Raw genomic sequence first — 17,981 nt, forward strand, 5'->3', positions numbered from 1 at the left:
AACCCCTCGGGACAGTCTGTATAATTCAGGAGTTCATACCCGGAGAGGCAGGTGAGGAGGCTGGATCTGGGGCTGGTATAACTGCTGGCTCTCAGGAGCTGGAGCAGCCCAGCTGGATTTGGGCACAGACAGGGATTCACCCTGCTTGGGCAGGATGATGGACTATGCATCTGTTGGCAGAGCTGGGGAGGGGATACTGGGGACAGCAGAGCACTGGTGTGGTTCATACACCACCGAGCTGGGGAGCACAAGACCACGGGCAGCTCTGGGGCTGAAGCCGTGGGGAGGGGGATTTTCTGGGTGGGACACAGCAGAGCTGAGTCGTGACTGTGCCTCACTTGCTCTTTGTGTGCCTGCAGTGATGGGTGCGCTGGAGTCCCGGGGGGTGCTGCGGAGGATGAGCGACATGCTGGAGATGCTGATGAAGAGGATGGACATCCTGGCCAGGCTGGAGAACAGCACTGACTTCCACAAAGGGGATGAAGCACGATTCCCTCTGGACAGGTCAGTTGGCTGATGCCCCATGCAGACCCTGTGGAGCAAAACACCCTGGTGTGCTGAGCTGTTGTGTGGGGAGGGTAGAGCCCGCCAGGACAAGGGGCTTGGACAGATCTTGTGTAGTCTTGTTGTTTGCCACTTCTGGAACCCTTTTCCTTTGGGATTTCTGAATTTACTGTGAATTTTTTTGAGGTTTCTTGAAGCATCTGTCCTGACTGCTGGTGTTGCAGCGTGGGAGGGTGCTGTGCTGTGGTGGAGCTGAAGGTGGGACTCGCTGAGGGCTGGAGCAGCAGCTGGTACATGGGCTGTGTTCCCTCTGTCATTAAATCCAGAGCGAGCTTGGGACACTTTCTTTGTGCCCGTACTCCTCAGGCAGCTGTGGAACTGATTGTTACTTGAAATCCAGGGCTGAGATGTTTAGCCTTGGAGTTGAGCCAGGCTTAAAATGTGCAAAAGGGCATATAATGGTGCTCTGGCTCCCCATGATGCACACCTCGGCCGGCAGCTTGAGAGATGCCATCAGACCTTCCCGTCGTGACATGCTGGTTTGCTAAAGAGTCACTTCCCTGCGCTTTGGGGGCCTTTAAACATTTATTGATACTAATTTGAGTGTCATACCGAGACCTGCAAAGATGGTGACTGGAAGGGCGGTGGAGCAGAAATGAAAAAACTGAGGTGGGACAAACTGCAGTGTGGAAAAGGCGCCAGCGTGGGTTTTGTTCAGGCAAAGTCACGGGTGGCACATGGGGCGTGGATGGCAGGGGTGTGACATGCAATGGTCACTGCTGCCCCCTGTTACTTGCCACCAGTGCAGGAGCTGTGGTGCATCCCGATGGCTCCCACCTGGCATTCCCACCTCCACTCCTGCCATCTCCGTGCTCCACAGTCCGCGGGGCTTCCCGTGCCTCCCTTTCCCCATCACCATCTCCGTTTCTCTCCCTCGCTTTCCTAACGAGTCTCTTTTGCGCCTGTAGTGGAAAATAGAGTAAGTGAGCCTGTGATTAGGGGCTGAGCTCTGCCATACTGCCTGCACACCTGAGTTAGAGCTGCACAGGCAGCCGTGGAGAGCCTGGTCTTGCCTTTTATGTAGCGTCATTTCAGCCACCGAAAAAAACATGATTTACCTTGGTAATGGCAGGCGCTGGGGATTTTGTTGTTACGAGTCTGGCTGGTACCCAAGTGTACAAGATCACCAGTAATCCTGGAGAGGAATGGCCAGGGCTATTACAGCCAGCCACTGCGAGGTGCCTGCTAACATTTAATGTTTTTCTTGGCCGATCTTGTGTTAAAAGAAGCAGTAACTTCAGGTGGTGGTAATTTCTGTACATCAGCAGCCAAAAGATAAACTTGAAAGTGTTTCTGTGGACTGGCAACAGTTGCTGGCAATGGGGATTTGGTGTTTCAGATCTGCCATGTGGCTGGGGACTCCAAGGCTATCACTTGGGGAGACTAGAGAGGGTGGGAGCTTATGGACCCACATCAAAACAGCCTTGAGTTTTGTGTGTGTGGTCAGATTGGCCTGAGCAGTAGAGATTAGCACGTCTTAGTTTTCAGGAATAAAAAATCAGAAATCAGTTTATCACCTTTTGCTCTTTATAAATCACCTTTTGCTTCTTATAAATCAATTGAATTCAAATCCCTTCACTTGATCCTGCATCCAAACAGATCTGTCACCTCTCCTTTTTCTCCCGTGGCCTCTTGAGGATCAGGTTCTGGTCATGGGGCAGAGCATCTCCAGGTGAAGCAACAACTGAGGTGGGGTTCCTTGTGGGTGGGTTCTTGCTGTGACAGTCTGTAAAGCACTGGCAGCGTTTGCAAACACCTGTGAAGCCTTTCCCAAGCGCTCCCCTCCTTCCCTGCAGCCCTGGGTTGGTCTGTGCTCAGAGGAGATGTGTTGGAAGTGTTGCAGCTTTGCTGGGTTTGAGCGGTTCCATCTCTGCTGCTGCTCGTGCTCCCTCATCCTTAGTGTCCTTTCTTGGCTTGTCCCAGTTCCTGCTTCCCTTTGCAGGGTACATGAGGCAGCTGAAAGGGTGTAGAGGCAATACACCCTGTCTGCCACCCTGCTCTGAGCAGAGCCTGGCTCCATGCTGACCCTGCTGGATGCTCTCCAGAGCTGAGTGGAGCATCCCAGGGGGAATCAAATAACATCTTGTGCAAAACCTGGGCTGAGACCCTGTGGAATGGTGGTGCTGAGGTCCCTGTTCCTTTGGGGGTAACCTGGAGACCCCCTGTGCTGAGGAGGAATGGGCACCTCCAACCACCCTGGGACTGAGCAGTGCCTCCTGGGCCCAGCTCAGCCCCGCGGGGGTGCCCGGGTGCTGTTCCTCATTGGGACCCCAGGATTCCACCCAGGGTTTCTCTCCCTCCCTCCCTCTCTCTGTCTCTTTGATCACCAGTGAGCTACTTGAAGCTGTCAGCAGAAGATAATACAATTAAAGGGTGCTAATTTCAAAGGGATTTTAGTCTTCAAAGCGTCTCTGGTTTGTGTGGGGGCCGCCTTGGTGTCCTTCCCTCTCAGCAAAGCCGCCAGCGGGGGCTTTGTGGTTCCACTTGCCCAAAAGTGGATTAATTCTTGTTTCTACAAACCGCTCTCCTGCTTAGTGCTGGATCTCCAACAAAAGCAGAAGGGCTTGGTTTTGCAGAGCCCTGGCTGAGAGGAAGGAGGTGAAGGCTTTGGTGGGCTTTGTGGAGTAGTCTGTGAGTGCTGTGCCACTCCAGTCCCCACTGGGGTGGCTTTACCTCTTGGAAAGAGCCAGGAGGAATTTAAATATACAGGGTGGAATTAATGACCTGCCTTGGAAAGCCTGCCAGCTGCCAGGGCAGGCAGCTTCATGTGGCTGAATGTCTCTCCAAGAGTTTTTTTGCTCCGTGGGGACTGTCTGACTGAGTACCACACAGGTGCCTGTCAGCCTCTTGAAATGCTTCAGATAAAACTCTTGGAAAACCCAAATGTCCAACATCCTCCTTAGAAGAGCTGCTCTGGGGTTCTGTGGGATGTCACACTGGGATAAGGACACGGGCTGCACCTGTGAACCCCAGGTGTTGGCTGGATCCCTTCTCCAGCCCTGCCTGTGCTTCCTGCTGCCTGCATCCTGCCTGCACCCTGCCCGTGCTGGGAAGGGAAGCGATGGATTCCCTAACGAGGGTGAGCAGCCTGCCAGTCAGCTGCAGAAAAATCAATACTGCTGTTAATTGAATACAACAGTCGTAAATCATCAGAGGGGAAGGAAATTAGGAGTACTTATGGAAGCCTCCTGGAGAGCTGTTTACTGGGCAAGGGAGATATTAGTTTGCAGTGGAAGTGTTGATCTCTCGATGGAAGGTGTTTGGGAGGGAGGAAGGTGAGCAGGGGGTCTGAAGCGGCTGAGCCAAGCTGGAACCATAACCTGACAGTTTTGGGGCTCAGAGAAGCCCTTTTCCAAGAGTTGGGCTGTGCCTGCCCACCTCATCCCACAAGGATGTGGCAGAGGGAGAGGCTGAGATCTGCAGCGTTGCCATCCCTGGTCATCTCTCTTCCCCATGTACTGGTTAGCCTGCAAAGGGTGTTATTTGCTAACGACTGATTAATCTTCAAGCTTAATTACTGCCAAGGCTCAGTTAATTTCCACACACTTTAAGTATTTGTTCTTGTAATCATTACATGACTCCATATTCCCCCAGTAATTAAAAGTCTTGCAATATGACACTAAATGGATGATGTTCCTACATCCTGCCAGCTTGGCTCTATTAATTCCTGAATTGTTGCCATTGGTAAGCTGGCTGGAGTGAAATCACTGCCAAATGCCATGATCCCTGCCTACCCAGGTGAGCCTGGGGTGATCTGAGACCTCTCTGTGCATCTTCTCCCCATCTTTTCAGCACACTGTGGGGCTCAGTGAGGGCATTGGCAAGGGGAGGTGGTGCTACAGAGTGTGAAAGCTGTTTGGAGCAGCCTATGGGAGAAGTAAGACCTGTCCTGTGATGAAAGTCCAGCTTTGCTGGGTATTTGTTCTGCTGAGCAGAGCTTAGCTACAGGGGCAGCATCAGGGGTGCCTCAAGAGACAGGAACTATCCTCCCTGGCACTTGCTTTCCTCACAGGTTCCACAACCTATTTCATCCTGACAGAGCATGTGAGTTGTTCTTTCCAACTCCTGAGGGAGACTCCAGCCTGGTCCTGGATGGTTTCAGTGTTAGCTTGGAGGAGGTGGGAGCAGCTCTGGGGGTTGCTTAGGGTCTGGGGTACCCATCAGAATCAGGAGAGGACATACGTGGGGAAATTCATGCCTGGGCAGCTGAGATAAATTGCTTTTCTCTCTAAGGCAGAGGGGAGAGGTGGCTGTGTGCCATTAGCATGGGAATCAGGGTTCATCCATGTGCTCCCACCTTTCCCGAGGGGCTGTGGCCTCATGGAAAAGCCCCACAGCCAGAGGGTGATGGGCATCACCAGCACAGTGAGGGAATAGGTGCCCAGGTCACTCACACCCTTCCTGCTCCCAGGATTGTGCCTCCACCAGCACTTCCAGCTCGATTTGCTGATCCTAATTCTGTGATAGGCTTTGCTTGTTGTGTCTTTCCATGCCAAAGCATTGACACACCAGGGGCTGCTTTATCACAGGGCTTGCAAATGAGGCTTCTTGATGCATTAACACCTGGAGGCAAAGAGCAGTTGGTTGTGGTGTCTCAGGTGGCTTGTACAGGGACAGCCCTGGGCCCCAGTCCCATCAGGATAGTGCTGAGGGTCTGGTGATGTGGGGTGGGGAGGAGTGTGGCACCAATGTGCCTTTTCCCAGGCTGTGTCTGCTTTACCCTACAAGGAAAACCAGATCCCGTTAACCCTCCACCAGGTGCCCCTGATTTCAGAGCAGCTGGGAGCAAGCAGCCCTCTCCAGAGGGATGGGCTTGGGGGTGTCCCAGCTAGGGGGCATGGACATGATGGAGAGGGGTGTCTGGGGAGGCTGCAGTGCTGACAGTGGAAACACAGCCTGCCAAAATAACCCTGCTAAAATTAAACAGAGCGTGACCATGAAGAAGCTGGCAAAGGAGATGTGAGGCTGAGGGCTGTGTCTTGCCCAGGGGATCTCCTGCCCCAGGGATAGTGATCAAAACTGGTGGGTTTGGTCTAACTTTCGGGCAGGTCCCTTTTAGTCAAGGCTGTGAGGCTGGCAATGCCTTCCCAGCTCACTGGAGGTAGTTTCTCACAGCCTACATCAGGCTACTCAAGCCTGTAGATAAATACGTCTTATTTATGTCCCAACAAAGTGACAATCCCATAACCCTCCTTTTCATGATCCCTTGTATTCCCATCAATAAACCTGCTGCTGTCCAGGCATGTGGCTCAGTTTGGTTCTGCTCTGGGAGTCAGGAGGAAAATGAAGATTTGGGCTTGTGGCTTCAGCTTCGTGTTCTGCTTGGGAAGGATCTGTGATCACTTTGTGACATTCATAAAATATTTTAGCTAATTATGTTGGTTATACTTTGCTGGCAATTTCTCCCTGTGTTGGTGAGCTGCAGGGTTTGCTTGGAAAGTTGGTTTTCATCATTTTTTTTCATGGAATTTATTGCCAGCTCACTAAAATGTCAGTGTCCTCCCCTGGGGTGTGCAGCTGTGGGCTTTAGGTTAGCTCTGGTCTGGTTCTCTATGGAAGTATTTGTGTGAGAAACATCACCCACCACAATCAACTGAAATGAAAATAAATGGAAGTACTTCAGTGAGTTAAACGCTCTGGTATTTATTAAGTGATTTATTATGGAACTTGGTATTGGAGCAGTTCAGGCAGGGCTCTGCCTATGCATCATCTGGTATTCGCTTTAAATAAGTTTCCAAGGAACGCTCCCATCCCAAATCACGTTCTCTGGGATATTTTCCCTGTGAGCACAAACATGGCCAGAGTGAACTCAGGTCCTTTTTCAGGTGTTTGTAGAGGGGAAATTGAGCTGTTTAACTCAACCTTGAGCTGGAAAACATTGCATTATACAGAGACCCCAGAAATTACACTGGAAGCAAACTCTGTTCTCTGACTTTTTACAAATATTTTAATTTCACTTTTAATTTTTCATCCAGTTGACTGGCTGGAGCTGCCTGTGAAGACTAAACCCAGTTCTCAGTGATACAGATATGTGGCTCTTGGGGAGGTTGCAAAGCCAGGGGCTGCATCCCTGTCCTCATTTGATGTCAGGAAAGGCACCGAGGATCTGAGCAACCTGGCAGAGCCCACTCCAGTGAGGGGGAAAGCAGTGAGTCCTGTGCCTCAGCCCCACCACTTTTCTTCCCCTAACATTACTATAAATTTCTACCAGGCTGATGGCAACCATGGCTTTGGGCTTTTGCTCTGCTCCCTGGGGGTCTGAGCCTTTCCCAAGCGGAGTAGGGAAGCAGGTGCTGCCCTCCCCATGTGGACCACCAGCTCAAACCAAGGCAGGGCTGTTTATCCAAACTTAGGGAAATAGCTCCAGGACCGGAGTGATGAGGATTAAAACCAGGATTACAAGTCCAAAAGACACAGACCACACAGCAGAGCCTCCTGAGCAGGGCACCTGCCCAGCCACTGCTGCCTCTCTCGCCACACCCTTCCTTGGGTCATTGGTATCAGGGGACTGTGACCCAAATTTTCAGGCATCAGCCACCCAGTAACCCCCCGTGTCTGTGTCCTGCTCTCTCCAACATGGGCAGCCCTGGCCCCTGGGCTTTAGGATGCAAACCACCTCAGAGAAGATGTGGAGATGTACACAAGGGCATGGATCTACCCAAAAAGTTTTGCTTCCTGCATTGATGAGATTTACTTGGATTCTTTTAGTTCAGGGGAACAAAGCTCCTAATTTCTCCATCTTCTTGGAGATTTAAATTACTTCTTCTAGTTATCCAGCACTTGTGTGAGGGCTTTTCCCCACTCCCCTGTGACCTTTCCTTGGCTTGTCCCCCACAGGCTGTTGGATGAGTCTGAGCTCATCCCATCTGGATGGATGAATGGATGGGCAGAGGAGCCTGAGCCCTCAGGGCTGGAGATGCCCTTGGGGTTCATTTCTCTGGGAGGTATCCCAGCTGTTTTAACGAGCAATGCCTCAAAAGCTAAAGGAGCCAGGAAGATGGGAAAGGCCCTTTTTCCACAGCTGGGAGGGGTTTTCCATCAGAGCTGCCTCAGGGATTTCAGCTCCCTGTCCTGAACAGTGGGGTTGGATATCAGTGGGTGATTTGTGTCCTCAGAGCCAGGGAAGCAGTGAGAGCTCAGCACCAGCCCTGGGCACCCTCCCCTGCCACTTTCTGCTCTGCTTTGGGCAAAAAACTTTAACACATTTAGGGAGGCAAATGGCAGTTCAGGCCTTGTAATGAGCAAGTTGAAATCCTTTGGTAAACTGCTCTGTGTGAATGTTGAATTTGTCGACGTATTATCTTCAGAACATCTGCTTTTCTCCATCTGTATTGGTCTTCCCAAAGCCGTGGTTTTCACCAGTTAATAGCAAGAAATATCGGATGAGCAAGCAAATATGTTTAGGGCTTGTATTATGAAGACAACACACAAATAGAAAGAGATTCATCTTTTCATAATGCCACTTTTATAAAAGGCAATAAAAATACAGTGGCTTGTAAGGGGATAAACAGGCTCAATCTGAGCTGGTGCTGTAGGGTTGGGGACAAGAGACAAAGTGAAGGCAACCAAATTAATGCATAAAAAAGTGGAGGAAAACTCAACCTCCGGCTATATTATATGGCAAATGATCTGCCATTGGGGAAAGATACATCTTAATAGCAGTTTTTGAAACGAGATGAATACTGTATACAGAGCATTATAAGGCACAGCGTGATCTGAATCTTAATCAACGCGGGGAAATATAAATCTGAAAATAATAAAGACGAAATCAATATTGATGGTTAGGAGTAAAAGTACTGTATTTGCTGTGGTAAACGGTTTTAAGGTCCCAGGTTAAAAATTGTTCTAGAAAAGCCGTGGTAATTTAGTGTAGTTTCAGCAGCTGGCACAGCGCCAGCGCGTTTCGGTGGCATTTAAAGTGTCGCTGTGGAAAAATTTAAAGAGCAGGAGGGGGGGAAAAAAGCAAAAAAATCTGCTCCCTGGGCAGTGGTGGTGCTGGAAGTGAGGAGTTCTTTCCGCTGGCCATTGTTGGATGGAAGCACCTGCTGGGATATTCCCCCTCTGCTTAGCTCTGACTGAGAAGAATAAACTACTTTTCTTGTCCTTTCCAGTGTCTCCAGTTACTAAGAACATGGCATCAGATTCCTACGAGGCACAGGAAAACCCTTTTACGTTTGAGATTTTGCTTTAAATGTCTCATTTCCTTGTCCTTGTGACAGATCCCTGTGCTCATGGGTGATGTAACTTATGCTTAACCTGCTTGTCACCTCCTTACTACGTTACACGAAATTTGTTGCTCGAGTGATGGCCTTGTTACCCAGCAGGTACAAACACGAGGCCTGTCAGTGCTCCTGACGTGGGAGCTCTTCACCCCAACCACGAAATCCCTCTCTCAAAGTCAAAGGGATTTGGAGAAAGCAAGTTTGGCAAGTAAGGGTGATGAGCGTGCAAGTGCTGGGAGATTTTGAAGGGACATTTTCTACCTTATGCCTTTTTCCATCTTCTTTAATTACATGCCAGGAGCCATGGTGGACTTTTTTAGACTCACTGTGCAGCAACCCTCTGTGTTTTTTGGGGAAAGCCCTGCAGAGCCCATGCAAAGCAACCATCTTGTTTGGGAGAACTGGAGGTGCCAACTGTGATGCTCAGACATACATTTTACATCTAAGGGCTCTGAGGTGAAATCTTTGTGTTTGGGCAGCAGCTGTAGCTTTACAAGAGCTGGGCAAGCTGTCATAGCTGCTGGGCCAGATCCATCACCCGCTGGAAACCAGCACCAGAACTGTCTGGCTGTGAGGCTGAGCCTGGAAGGAAGCCTTTTATTTAGGATAATGATCCTGATTTTTGTTTGAGCATGTTTGTGGGTGCTGGAGGTCATCAGAGAGGAGGTAAAGACCAAGGTTGCTATTGGCTTTTGAGATTCACCTAATTACTTGGGTGTTGGGGAGCAGGTTTGGACACAAGTTAGAATTGGGATAGCTTCTGTGAAGAGGCAGAAGCTGGATTGTGGGCTAATCTGGGTGCTCTGAAGTGTGGGAGCAGTGCTGCTGTGCCCATGGTCATACCCTCTTGTTGCTGTGAGTGTTGGAGAAACCTGGGGAGCATCTTCTTCACCAAGCCAACATCCCTCTCCTGTTGGAAGCAGGAGTTTGGGCTCACTGGCTCTAAATTCACTGCATCCATGCAACGTTTGCTCCTAAATTGCCCTTCCCAGCTGTTTACCAAGTGCCTTTGCATCACTTGCAGGGTCTGACAGCAGTTTGCTGGTGGGAAAAGGGTTGCAGAAATGGGGGTTTTGCAAGCTTTCAGGCCTACCTGTACCACACTGCTCTCAGAGCCGGATAATTTTGTCTCCTCAGAGCTGTGCTGACAAGCACAGCTTATCACAGGTTATTTTTGTGCCCATTTTTTCCCAGGGCCTCAGGAGCAACCTCCCTGCTGCAGTGGTTACAGCCGGATACCTGGGGTTTATTCTCTGCAAAGGTTGGAAGTGACTCGGGGGCAATGGTGTCCTCTGCATTTAATTATTATTTCTTAAAAGCCCGAGATGGGTGGCTCCCAGTGGAGTTGTGCAGCCTGAATATTGATGGTCGTAAACCACGCCAGAAGGAAAAATGTGGGCTGCTCACTGCTGGCAAATGGACTTTAAATCAACAACCGAAGCAGTGTCGGTTCATAAAACCAGGATTTTTTTAGCCTTGAGGACAGAGGTACTTTAAATCCCAGCCTTCGGGTTCACTGATCTGCTGGAGAACAAACATAAAACTCCACCACGGAGGACCTGACATCAGCACATATTTTTTTGTGCCACGAGCATTCAAGGTAGCCCTTTTGGTTTTTGCTCACTGCATATGACATTTCCTTGTATTATAATGATCTCGGCGGCAGCAGGAGGGAAAACTTACGACCCAAATGCTGCAGGAGGGGAAATTATTTACTGTGATAACCACGCTTGTTGAGACGTGGTGGCTGTTTGTGATGGAAGTGGCAGGAGAGCTCACTCCTTGTCAAACCTGGCAGGACACCACTGCTGATGGATTGAGTTCTCTTTGCCCTTTTACATGTTGCACCAGGTTTTAATTGACACCCAGCCTCTTTACAGAGCTCTGTCAGTTCAGTCTACACGGTGTGTTATGTGGATGAGTTTAATGGGGCTGTTTACCCAGGACAGTATTGACTGCCAGGTTTAATTCCATAGAGGCATGTGCAGCTGTTCAGACTGGTGGAATCTGATCACAAGCCTTGGTGGGAAGGTGTCTGTGGGATTTGCTTGGGCTGTGATCCTCAGCTCAGCCCCAGCTCCTGCAGTGCTGCCCTGGCACCCTGTCCCTGCCCTTGCCATTGCTCCGTGATGGGCTCCTGGAAATCCACTCACCTGAATCATGGAATCATTAAGGTTGGAAAAGACCTCTAATACTATCAAGTTCAACCATTAATCCAGCACTACCAAGCTCACTATTAAACTATGTCCCTAAGAACATCTGCATGTTTTTGGGACACTTCCATGGATGGTGATTCCACCACTTCCTCAGCAGCCTGTTCCAATGCCTGACCACGCTTCCAGTGAAGAGATTTTTCCTGATATCCATTCTAAATCTCCCCTGGTGCAACTTGAGGCTGCTTCCTCCTGTCCTAGTTCTTGTTACCTGGGAGAAAAAACTGACCCCCACCTTTGGTGGATGGGCTGACCCAGGACATCCATGCAAAAAACCCTGTGTTTTGCATCAGTCTGGTCCAGGCCCACGAGCTTCCTCAGCCCTCCTCGGTTTTACCTTCTCTTCTCTGTACTTTCATTCTTTTTCTCCTTTCTTTTTTTCCCAGCACAGCTTCCTACGTGCACTGCAAAGCCAATAATCTCAGCAGAGGGTTTTCAAACACAGCGCATCTGAAATATGAAAAACAATTTTTTTTTTTATCCCAGTCTGTTTAATATTTCCCCACATAAAATGCACGGGCACATCCGTGTTTATCAGCACGCTGTGAAGAATGGCACAATTATATATAAATGCTGATTTGCATACATTTTAAATCAAACCTCTTGGAAGGCAGAGTGACTTCTTTGCCTGTTATATGCTGGACCAGCAGTTCCCATGTTGCATCCTGGAGCTAAGTTCAACCTGCTGGCAGCTTCCAAGGGCTTGAATTTTGCTCTGAGTGTCACCGCTGTGAGACCTTAAGTTTTCAGGGTCAGTTTGGTTTCCTCCCCAGGTTCCAGCCAGCAGCAGGGTTGATGGAGAGGATCCAGGCTATAGCTCAGAACGTCTCGGACATCGCAATAAAAGTCGATCAGATTCTCCGGAACAGCCTCCTCAACGGGAAAGGTGAGTGTCCCTGGGGCTCCCCATGCTCCAAACCTCTTATGTGTTTTGCTGCTGCAACAAGAAGATCCAGCCAAGCCTATCATGAAAAATTTGGTAGAAATGCCAGGAATGGATGTGGATATCTGAGGTTTACCTTCCTTGGGAAACTCGTGCCTGCAGGGGGGAGGAGTGGTGACAAATCTGAATGGCTGTCAGGTAGAAATGCCAGGGAATTAAATGCAAAATTAAAGATGAGGAGCGGTGCCAGCACAAACACCTGGGCAGAAAAATGTGGTGGTTTGGATCAAAACTCCCAGGGACTGATGGGACTCGGCACCAGAAGAGACATTCCCATCCCACTCTGGCACTGCTGGGAGGGCAGCTGGGTTCTCCAGATGTTTCTCCACGTGGCTGCATGGTTCCTGGGGTTTAGGTGGAAGATCTTTCCATTGCTTCTTCCACCTCAAGCCTTTTCAGTTATGGGCAAAGGAGGGGCTTGTAGGAGGGGTGGGGGCTTTTATTAACCCAACCACAGAGGGAGGAAAGATCCTATTACCTTTTTAGCCACTTTCTGCCTTTTTCTAGAGCTGATTCTGGGATCTGAGTCTTCTTTCAACAGCTCAGCAGGAAAGAATTTTTGTTGCAACAATTTTTGTTGCAAGTTTACAGCATAAAGGCTGTTGAATGCATCCTTAGATCCTGCTTACAGGATAGGTGGGACCTGGGGTCTGGGCCAGGCTGAGGGCAGCAGGGAGGTGCTGTAAATGGACCTGCTGAGATTTAGGAAAGGGGGACACCCTCTCAGCATGGAAGCAGGGTGAATTTCCTCTGTTTCCTCCCTATATCTTGGTGTCCTGCTCCACTCAGTGGGATGGGGCTGGCAGCTGTGGTGCTGATTAACATGCTTGGGGGCTGCCAGACCCATCCCATTCCCTCCCCTCCCCTCACAGCATTTCTGTCTGCCCCCCGGCACATCCCGGCTCTCCCCATGCCCAGTTTTTCTCTCTGCAGTGATGGAAGGCAGGAGGGACCAGTGTGAGGTGCCCAGGGACCCCAAGTACCCTGACTGTGCTGGGAAGGTGGAGGTGAGTTGAGGATCTGTGTCTGGGAGAGGGTCTTGACCTGTGATGGAAACTGCTGGGAGGGGCACAAAGCAACAACCCCTGGGGTTACACTGGGAAGGACAGTGGGAAGGGGTTAGGGTTTCCAGAATAAAACTGGTTGCTTTAGTATGGGAAAGGTGCAGGAGGAGGAGCAGAACCAAAGATGTGGAAAGCAAAGCAGGGCTGTGGTATAAAGGAGAAGACACAAGGAAGGTGTCCAATCTTCTCTGGGAGCTTTTGATACAGAAATGTAACTATTTTCCCCTAATAATAAGGCTTGTTCCTTTAGTTTGAGTCATACAAACCACTGAGGCCACAGTACCCAGAGGTGTTCAGGCAGCAGCAGAATCATCTCTGTGAGACCACCTTTACCTGCAGCCCTCCCTGCCTGGAGTTTCTGTGTTTGAGGCCAGAAGCACAGCGAGGAGGAAGCACTGTCACATTGTCTCTAAATACCTGGAGCGTTCCCTGGTGTCTGGAGAATAACCTCAGCACTGCACAGAGCAGCATCTCATTCAGGTGGCCGGGACCTCCATCTCAAGTAGGATGTCCTGCCTGACCCAACCTACTCTTTACACCTGAATGCAGCCTGGCATTTGGCCCAGACCATGATGGCTTTGTCAGAGAGCATATTTACATGAACTAATTAAAAGCATCTCCCTTTTCCCTCCCCTTCCCAACCTCCTACTTCAAGCTCAGCCTTCTGCAGGGCTGAGTCTTCCTGAAAAGGTGTTGAAGGGTATATGAAAATTATATGGGAGGGGGCTGTATTTTTCTCTTCCCCTGGTGCTAGGCATCCTCTCCTTCCACAATTTCAGTAAATTCAGAATGTAATGTAATTGTGGAAGGCTGTAATCCCATCTCCTCTCCTGGTGATTGCTGTGCTTTACATATTGGGCGCAGCGACCTGTCTCTGAGTAGATTTGTTTTTGTAGTTGAATTAGGAAAGGGCTGGCAAGAGCTGTTGTGGGGGATGATAAATCGCTGCTCTGGTCTCTGGTTCTTCTCCTCCATGTGAAATCATCCTTGGGGACTGCAGCAGATCTGTCTCCGTGCCCCGCTGTGCCCAGGGCAATGAAATCAGCAGCTCCCCTTGCTCCCCAGCCAAGCTAGCGGGAAGAAATCCCTGTGGTGTATCATTTCCTGGGGTTTAATGGCTGTGCCCCCAGGGAAGGAGTGTGTTGGTGCTGGAATCAGTGCTAGAAATCCACGGAGCTCCCAGGAAACCTTTCTGGCTGTTCCTCTGCCCTGTGTGCCTTGGAGGCACCGGGGGGGTCAACACTGACACTGAGACACAGGTGCTGGGTTTGCAGCCCTTTGTCCACCCTCTGCCCTTCATTTCCATCTCCCAGGTAAAGGGGATGGAGAACAGAGGTTTCCCATAGCAGGGGCAGCTGGCAGGGCTGCCACATCCCCTCCTGGCCAGAGCACGAGCCCCATGTGTTTCTTTGCTCCCTTGCAGTGGATGAGGGCCAGGTGGACCTCTGACCCCTGCTATGCGTTTTTTGGCGTGGACGGCACCGAGTGCTCGTTCCTCATCTACCTCAGCGAGGTCGAGTGGTTCTGCCCTCCCCTGCCCTGGAGAAACAGGACGGCGGCTGCACCTTCACCCCCACCGCAGCCCCCGGTGCAGGTAAGGTGGGGACAGCCTGTGTTCTACCACTCTGGGAGGGTCTGGGGGGAGTCATCAGCTGGAAATAGATGTTCCCAGAGCAGCAGTGTCAGCAGGGCCGTGATACCTCTTGTGGATTTTCACAGGATGATGGGATGGTTTGGGTTGGATGGGACCTTTAAAGGTCGTCTAGTCCAACCCCCTGCCATGGGCAGGGACACTTTCCACTAGGCCAGGTTGCTCCAAGCCCCATCCAACTTGGCCTTGAATGTTTCCAGGGATGGGACATGTACCACCTCTCTGGGAAACTCGTGCCAGTGTTTTATCACCTTCATTGTAAAAAATTTCTTCCTTAAATTTGGTCTGAATTGACCCTCATTTAGTTTAAAGCCACCACCCCTTGTCCTGTCACAATAGGCCCTGCTAAAAAGTCTGTCCCCATCTTTCTTATAAGCCCCCTTTAAGTATTGAAAAGGCTCAAGAAGGTCTTCCTGGACCCTTCTCTTCTCTAGACTGAACAACCCCAACTCTCTCAGCTTGTCCTCATAGCAGAGATGCTTCATCCCTCTGATAATTTTTTGTCCTCTACACCCACCCCAACATGTCCATGCCTTTACTGAGGAATCTGGGATATTATGAGATGCTCTGGGTGCAGTGAGACCTCTGGGTTTTGCTGCATGAAGTGGAGGAGCTGTGGTGGCTCTGGGGAGTGCTGTCCATGCAGGAAGGACCCACAGCACCTGAGCTGCGATGGACAGACCTCCCGCAGCCCCTGGGGCAGCCCGGGGGCTCCTCTCGTGGCCGCTTTCCCTACACTCACAGTGCAGAGCGTGTTCCTTTCCTAGGCAGCTTTCCGGAGTGACCTGGCTCACCTCCTGGAGCTGATTGGCACGGGCAAGGAGTCCCTGAGCTTCATGAAGAAGAGGATCCGGCACTTGGCCCAGCAGTGGCTGCGGGCGGCCCGGCGCCTCGAGCAGAAGCTGAAGGGGCGGCAAAGGGACCAGAAACACGTACGAGCAAATGGCACAGCGGGGGCTCGTGGTGTGGAGATGGGAAAGCTGGGCCCTTGGGAGCACGGAGAAGTGGAGACAGCTGGGCTGTGAATGAGCTGGAAGGAAAATTCATTTATGGAAGCACGTGGGCCTGCGGGGTCGGTCTGTTGCCCGTGGATGTGGCTCCACATGAATTCAGGATGTGGCAGGACTGGTGTTGCTGAACAATGGGGTGGATTTTGGAGTTGGGTCCTGGTGGATGGGAGAAAATGTCCAGCTGGCAGCCAGCCATCAGCAGGGGGCAGGAGTCTGGCACGTCTCCTCTGAGGACATGCTGAGGTTGCTGGCCCTGCCGTTGGTGTATCTGTGGTGCCCTTCCCTTCGGTCCCTCTGTGTTGGGAGATCTCCCTCCAGTCTGTGGTTCAGCCTGTGATGTAATCAGGAGTGTGAGTGTGGTCCCAGGACACAGAGCACCAGACAGGGCGAGCTGGCAAACTCTGACCATTTGGTCTTTGCTAATTGGACACATTTCACTTGCCTTCATTCCTCTCTGATTTCACTGTGTAATTACAGTGTGTGAAGGACCTGGAGGGACTCAGGGACCATAAGTTGTTTTGGATTGGAAAACCCAAATTGTCCCTTTCCCCAGTGCTGACCCCTCTCCTTGTCTCTCCAGATCTTGATCCATATTGGCTTCCTGACGGAGGAGTCGGGGGATGTTTTCAGCCCACGGGTGCTAAAGGGGGGCCCGCTGGGCGAGATGGTGCAGTGGGCTGACATCCTGGCTGCCCTCTTCCTCCTGGGACACAACCTGAGAGTCACAGTCTCCCTGAAGGAGCTGCAGAGGTGGGTGCTGGGTTCTGTGGGTGCTTGGGCCCCCCTAAGAGGGTCTGCCCCCTGCATGTGTGTGGGTTGCTTCAAGGTCTGATGTGAAAGCACAAGGTCAGAACAGGTTGCATGTGGCTTTTCCCTGACCTGCATCTCAGGCCAGGCTGGTGCTGTACTGGTGCAGGTGTTGGGTGGGTGCAGACCACCAGCATCATGGAATTGATCCCATCCTTTCTGCATCTCAGGAAAGTGGGAAGGACTGGTGTAAAGTGATGCTTTGCATGGGGCTGCTGTGGACATGCCTCGGGCAGGCACTGTGGTCCTGGCACTGGATCTGAGTGGAATGATCCCCTGCTGCCAGCACGCAGCATCCTGTGTGCTGCCTTCCTGGCATCCTGTCCCCTGACACCTGCCTGGAGCTGGGCATGGGAAAGGCTCCCTGTCGCCTATCATTCCCCAGGGATACTCTCTGTGGGGCTGGTGGCCCTGTGGCTGCAGGGTGCAGGTGTCCTGCAGTTGCTGGCTCTTCCCACTGTACGTGGCTGCACTCAACCCCCATGGCTTTGCTGGTGTTGTTAGAGCAGTGACTGTGCTCTCTTCCTTCCTTCCTTCCTTTCTTTCTTTTTTTCCCCTCCCTCCCTTCCTGCTCTGCCACAAGGCAAGCAGCTGGTGTGGCTGCCAAATAGAACCTGCATCCCTTGCAGGTGGGTGGCAGCCCTGGGGAGTCCCTCCTCAGAAGGTGCTGGGGGTGGTTTGGGTACCTGCAGGGGAATTTGCTGCTTCTGGAGGCACTTCCCAGAGAGGGATGGGCTTTTTGTGATGTGGGATATGGGGCGATGCAGGGTGAGAGTCTCCAAGAGGGACCAATATTAGATGGAAAAAGTAAGAGGGCGAAGCTAACCACGTGCCACGTTCCTCTCTGCTGATGCAGTTTTGTTATTACCAGGCTGACACTACTGCCTCTTGTAGCCTCACAAGGTTTCCTTGCCATCCTGAGTGGAGGGCGAGTGCCAGAGGAAATACAAATTAGATGGGTTATAAATCAAGAAGAGCCTGAAGCTGCCTCAGGGACTGGCCAGGCTCTGGGACATGCTAAGCCAGCATTGGCCACATAATGAGCCGTGCTGAAAAGGGAGTGAAAAAACCCAACAATCCTGGAGAAAAAACAGCACAAAAAAACCCCCCAACCCAGCCCCTGTGGCATTCAGAATTAATGAACGGAATTAGCTCCCGACTAATTAACTCAAAAAATAATCCTGGTCCTGATGCAAGAGGCAGCAGCTCCTCAAAGAGGCGTGCACGTGTCACAGCGATCCGCGAGGTGTGCTGAGCTCAGCTGATGTGCTAAATAACACCCGTGCACTCAGGGATGAAAGAAGTGAATGGCTGGGAGGGTTGTGTTGTTGCTGTGTGGTTCTTGCTTGCGTTTTTTAATGAAGAGCCTCATGGTTGTTGTTGAAGGAGGGGAAGGAGCTGGTGAGTCTTACAGGGGGTTTTGCAGCGTCCGTTTCCCTCTGTGAGTGACTGGAGAGCTGCGTTGCTGCCTGTAGTATTTTGCCTTTCTCAGAAGCGTGGGAGCTTC

General features: G+C 51.1%; 1 protein-coding gene across 2 annotated transcripts in view; it reads left to right on the forward strand.

The window, feature by feature from the left end:
- The window catches only part of MGAT5B (alpha-1,6-mannosylglycoprotein 6-beta-N-acetylglucosaminyltransferase B), a 64,949-nt gene that overhangs the window by 23,664 nt on the left and 23,304 nt on the right, over positions 1–17,981 (forward strand). For both annotated transcript variants that reach the window (XM_027654560.1, XM_027654561.1), the window contains exons 3-8: positions 360–504; positions 11,773–11,885; positions 12,876–12,949; positions 14,430–14,600; positions 15,425–15,589; positions 16,248–16,417. In XM_027654560.1, the coding sequence (XP_027510361.1) occupies positions 360–504; positions 11,773–11,885; positions 12,876–12,949; positions 14,430–14,600; positions 15,425–15,589; positions 16,248–16,417 (838 nt within the window). The remainder of the gene's footprint in view (positions 1–359; positions 505–11,772; positions 11,886–12,875; positions 12,950–14,429; positions 14,601–15,424; positions 15,590–16,247; positions 16,418–17,981) is intronic.

The sequence above is a fragment of the Corapipo altera genome, unplaced genomic scaffold, assembly GCF_003945725.1.
Source record: "Corapipo altera isolate COAL_440 unplaced genomic scaffold, ASM394572v1 343, whole genome shotgun sequence".
Lineage (NCBI taxonomy): Eukaryota > Metazoa > Chordata > Aves > Passeriformes > Pipridae > Corapipo > Corapipo altera.